A 5,466-nucleotide genomic window follows, 5' to 3' on the forward strand; every position below is an offset into this window, starting at 1 on the left:
GTGTTACCCCTCTTCACGTCCGTGTTACTCCTCTTCACGGCCGTGTTACTCCTCTTCATGGCTGTGTTACCCCTCTTCACAGCTGTGTTACTTCTCTTCAGAACTGTCCTACGGTAGGGGTTCTTTCCACTTTGTAATCGACAGAGCTGGCTGTAAAGTTCCGGCCAGTTCTCAGCTGTCACTGAAGTGTCCATCACGAAGGAGCTTGAAGTACCCTGTGCAAAGCCCTTCATCTAGAGGTTCTCTGACTGTGTGCTCAGGTTTTTCTCTTAGGGAATAGTGACCTCTTCATTGATGTACATTTTTCTCCTCACTGGATTCTTTAATAAATCGTTAAGTAAAATATAATAAGGTTGAACTTCCCTCGAGTGCTGAGATCTTTAAGGATTGTGACATTTTAGTGCATGTGAATTAAGATGATGAAATGCAGGAATGCACAGCGAAGGTGTTATGTACGTGGTCAAAGCACGTTTTCAGGAAATACAGGATTTACAGCTGAGAATCAAGCAGGTGCCGTTGTCATTCATGGATGGAACTTTGTTTTCCTTTGTTTTTAATTACGCATTCTTCCTATATGTAGATAAATAGGTGGATTTGCTTTTTGCCATAGTTGGTTCCTGGAAATCGCATTAAAGTAGATTATCATAAAGTAGATATTTTTCCAGAAAAACAGTGACCAAGGATTTAGCATCAAATAAATGGTGTTTTCCGTATAAGTGTAATAGAATTATTAAATCATTTTGTGATTTATACAATTATGTTCAAGACACTCAAAAACAGAATGTGTGTTCTATACGTATGAATTACCAATGGGGTCTAGCGTTCTGTAAAGAAAACGCAAAGCATTTAAAAACAGAACTTGACACATTTAATCTAAAATTTAAATTCCAGCTAAAAGAATCAATTGACATTCTCATTTATACCTTAGAATTTAAATTAATTACTGTTATCCTATTAAAAATCTGTATAGAGAACTTTGAACTGAAAGTCTTTTAGAATTGTCCTCTTAAATTTAGGACTATGCCCAAAGACACAGTTTTAGTGAATGTTGTTGACTTCTTTCCTGATGAAAATGGAGTAAAATAAGAACTGTTTTAGTTCTTTCCTGTTCTCCTTACTTCATGAGTGGATTGTGGATGAACCCCCCTAATACTGCACCAGTACTAATTCCAAGCTCTGGCACCTGGAAACTAGTGCAGCTGAGGTTCTCATTTTTGTGTTTTGCAGTCCCAGGAAGTGATATTTAGTTGCATCTGTCAAAACTGACGCTATTAGAAATCAGCTATGAGGTTCTTACATTTTTCAAAAAACAATTTTGACATAGTCTCAAAATTGCTGACAAGCCATCTTGACCTTGAATATGCATTTGAATATGCTGCTCAGATTTTATACGTTTGTATATGTTAGAAGTTAATTGAAAATTACAGTGTTTCTTTTCATAGTGAGCACCCTGAAGGCTGAAGACAGGTGTGGCCAGGCGCCTGTGACAGTGTCACAGTGACTCAATTCTACTCAGTACATGGGGACTGAACAAGAGTTGTTGATTTTGAAGTTAAAATAAGTAGAGAATTTCAAAGTGGTTATAGGGTGGGTATATGTTTATAAAGAAAAGCCAAGTAGATTTTGATATTAATGGTAAGAAATATATATGTAAGGTAGCAGTAAGATGATTTTTCAACCACTGTGTTGGGTCTGAACGCTAGGCCAAGGGTCCCAAGGAGGCTTGGCCAAGTTCAGGGGACTTGGGACTGTCTGTTACTGATATATTCGGTTAGGATAAAGTCATGGTATCAGCTATCTGAGATTTATAAATTTACATAATTCACAATAGTAATACAAGAGAAATTTCTGGGGACACTTTTGTCTCTTCAGTGAATAGTCTGACTGTTAGAAGATAAAACATGTTTCTTTTTGTAGACAGTCTCATCCAGCTCCGGGAGTAGGAGATTGCCTTCGACAGCAGTTGGGGTCACGACTCGCATGGACTTTAACTGCAAATCAGCCTTCTTCACAAGCCACTACCTCAAAAGGTGTCCCGAATGCTGTGTCTCGCAACATGACAAGGTCCAGGAGAGAAGGGGATACGGGTTGTGAGTAAAGATCTATGTTTATACAGCTTTTCTGTGAACGTTTGGAATTCGGCCTTTCCTTATTTTAAAGTACGGCCCAGGAGCCCCACCTCAAACCTTTTAGTGGTTTCTTGTTCTTATGATGAAGTCCAGAGTCCCTGGTGGTCTGCGGCACCTTGGGGAGTCTGGCTTTCCACCCCAGGCTCCCTGGACTTCTTCCTCCCAGCACAGTCTGCTTTTTGACTGCTCGTCCATGTGGCCTCCTCCCCACACGTCTCTCTTCTTTGCTGTTCCTCATCGCATTCTCCTGGTCTGTTTTCATCCTGCCGTTCTCCCTGGTTTGAAAGTCTTTAAGGCTGGGTTAGGCACCGTAGTAAAAGTCATCTTCTTCCACCAAAGTCTTAAGTCCACAGAGGGGCTAAGTCTGTTTCATTTATGGGGCCAGTGCTTAGCACAGTGCCTGGCATGTCGAAGAGAGTCCCTGAGGAATTACTCGATGGTGAGATGAATACCTCATGGAGGGTTTTAAAGCCCTGCTAGATTCCAAAAGGAAGCCTGAGTTTCTTTCTTGAGAACACTACAGTTAGCAGCGTTTGAAACATGAGTGTCCTGAAAATAGAGGATTGGGCTTCCCTGTTGACTTATAATCTGCTGATTCTGAAATGGCTCTGGATGTTACCTGTACCTGTACTTGTGTAGAATGTGAAGGTGAGGAGCATCTGAGAGCCGGAGGACATCCTGGCAGTCTTAGTCCCCCGCAGCAGTCTCTACCATCTGCCCCACTCCCCCCGTCCCTATGTGTAGCTCCTGCGTCCGGCGTCTGTCTGTCCACGGCCCACACTCATGTTGTGTTGGACAGTTGTGTGTTCGTGGCACAGCAGGCCAGCCTCTAGACTGAGACTCACCTTGTTTCTTTCTAACTTCATACTTTCTTTTTCATCTTGAACTTATTTATTGAGTTAGTAAATTTCATCCGGGTGGCAAATATCTAATCTGAAGCTAATTGTGTCATAATATCTGTTGTATCTTAAAATGTATTATCTAGTAATTACTCTTTAAAAAATGATTTTGCAGGTACTATGGAAATTACAGAAGCAGCTCTGGTAAGGGACATTTTGTACGTCTTTCAGGGCATAGACGGCAAAAATATCAAAATGAACAACACTGAAAATTGTTACAAAGTAGAAGGAAAGGTACGGTAACATAAAATCTAATTTAAAATATTCAGAAAGAAAAAAAATGTCATGAAGTCCAGATAGTGAGCTGTTGATTGATAAGGTGGTACTGGGATTTTGCGAATCGAGTGTGAGGTGAAATTGCACTGTGGAATCCTGGTTTCTATTTCTGTCCATTGTGGCTCATTCAGTTTTATTATGGGGACCCTTTGTGATTAATGTGTGCCTCCTTTCCTCACATCTACTGATGGGGCCGCCCCATAGCTGATTTCTGCATCCTGCTGTGTGATGGCTGAGGCATCCAGGGGACAGAGGTCCCTTGGCGCCTTCAGCATTGATGCAGGATTCCAGGTGAGGGGTCTTCACCCACTTTTGCTTCCTTTTTCCATAACCTGCCTTTACCATGCCCATTTCTTGTGGTGTGAGTCACACTGGGGCTTTTAGCCCTTTCACAGCGTAACTGAGATCACAGACCATCTCTGCCACACCGCAGGTCAACTGCAGGGTGGTGTGAAGGGAGCTCATGGTGCCCTTTGAGGTGCTTTCCATCACGCTGTCACTTGATGTGCTTTCCTTCCTTTTAGTGATGGGATCTTAGTTTTAACTTTTATGTCTTGAAGCTTAAGGATTATAATATTAAAAGTGTAAGTGTTTGAGAAAAATACTAGTTAAAACTCTGGTATTGACTTTTAATGTTTAACATTTGATGTATTTACTTTTTAGGCAAATCTAAGTAGGTCTTTGAGAGACACAGCAGTCAGGCTCTCTGAGTTGGGATGGTTGCATAATAAAATCAGAAGATACACGGACCAGAGGAGCCTGGACCGCTCATTCGGACTCGTCGGGCAGGTGTGTTCATGGTTCCTAGGATGCTGGGATGCCGCGTACTTTGGGAAACGCTTATTCTAGTTGAAATCTTACTGAGAAATAGCTCCTCCTACGGCTCTTTCCAAGTAAAGCAACTTTGAGAGTCAACTGTCAGGGTCCACTCAAGAAAGTAGAAACCACAGTAGGTGCTGATGAGGACATTGAACACAGCAGGTTGGCTCAGGAGCTGCTGGAGGACTGTAAAGCACAGAGAAAATGGTGAGACAGAGCTGGCCATGGGGAGCTGGCATTGCCCGATTCCAAACGCTCAAGGGGGTCCCTGCCCAGCTGCTGCTGCCTCCTCCGGAGGGTGGAGGAGGGGCCCTGCTGGGATGGGGCCTGCTAACAGGGGACACTCCCAGCTGCGTGACTCCCCAGGCAGCACAGTGAGGCAGGGTTTGGGAACACTGCTGAAGCTGGAGATGGGAATCCGGCTATGGCTGTCTGGACAGCCCTGGGTGGGCACTGCCGGTGGCACAGTGCATGGCTGGGAGGGAGCTGCTGCTGCTTCTCCTCCTGGTGGAGCCTGACAGGGGGCAGCCGACAGGAGCTGTGGCATCTCCACTGTCCAGCCCTTGTTCGTGGCTAAGCAGCATGTGGTCTTGTCCATAGGTTGCTTATTGGACAGTAATTACTGCCAATGAAATCTCCAAAAATTACTGACTCACAAAATAACTGTGTACTATAAGCCCAGCATAGCACAGGACTCATGGCAGTGTGGCTGGTGAGTAGGCGGGTGGCTGGTGAGTAGGAGTGTGGCTAGGGGGTAGGAATGTGACTGGTGGGTAGGAGTGTGGTGCAGTGTGGCTGGTGGGCAGGAACATGACCGATAGATAAGAATGTGGCTGGTGAGTAGACACGTGGTGTGGCAGTGTGGCTAGTGGGTAAGAACATGGCTGGTGATTAGGCGTGTAGTGTGGAAGTGTGGCTGGTGGGGAGGAGCATGGATGGTGGGTAAGAATGTGGCTGGTGAGTAGGAGCACGGCCAGTGGGTGGGAATGTGGCTGGCGAGTAGGAGTGTGGGTGCTGGGTAAGAATGTGTGGCTGGTGAGTAGACGAGTAGTGTGGCAGTGTGGCTGGTGAGTAGGAGCCTGGGCGGTAGGTGGGAGCCTGACTGGTATGTAAGAATGTGGCTGGTGGGGAGGAGTGTGGCTGGTGGGAAGGAGCATGGCTGATGGGGAAGAACGTGACTGGTGGGGAGGAGCATGGCTGGTGGGTGGGAGTGTAGCTGGTGGGGAAGAGCATGAGCATGGCTGGTGGGGAGGAGCGTGGCTGGTGGGTGGGAGTGTGGCTGGTGGGTGGGAGTGTGGCTGGTGGGGAGAGCGTGGCTGGTGGGGAGGAGCGTGGCTGGTGGG

At 45.5% G+C, this 5,466-nt stretch overlaps 1 protein-coding gene across 1 annotated transcript in view; it reads left to right on the top strand.

The window, feature by feature from the left end:
* Positions 1-5,466, top strand: part of TUBGCP3 (tubulin, gamma complex associated protein 3) — a 101,789-nt gene that overhangs the window by 29,646 nt on the left and 66,677 nt on the right. The window contains exons 8-10 of the mRNA XM_011979451.1: positions 1,918-2,090; positions 3,144-3,262; positions 3,968-4,093. Of these exons, the coding sequence (XP_011834841.1) occupies positions 1,918-2,090; positions 3,144-3,262; positions 3,968-4,093 (418 nt within the window). The remainder of the gene's footprint in view (positions 1-1,917; positions 2,091-3,143; positions 3,263-3,967; positions 4,094-5,466) is intronic.

This window comes from Mandrillus leucophaeus, unplaced genomic scaffold (assembly GCF_000951045.1).
Source record: "Mandrillus leucophaeus isolate KB7577 unplaced genomic scaffold, Mleu.le_1.0 Scaffold201, whole genome shotgun sequence".
NCBI classification, from domain to species: Eukaryota; Metazoa; Chordata; class Mammalia; order Primates; family Cercopithecidae; genus Mandrillus; species Mandrillus leucophaeus.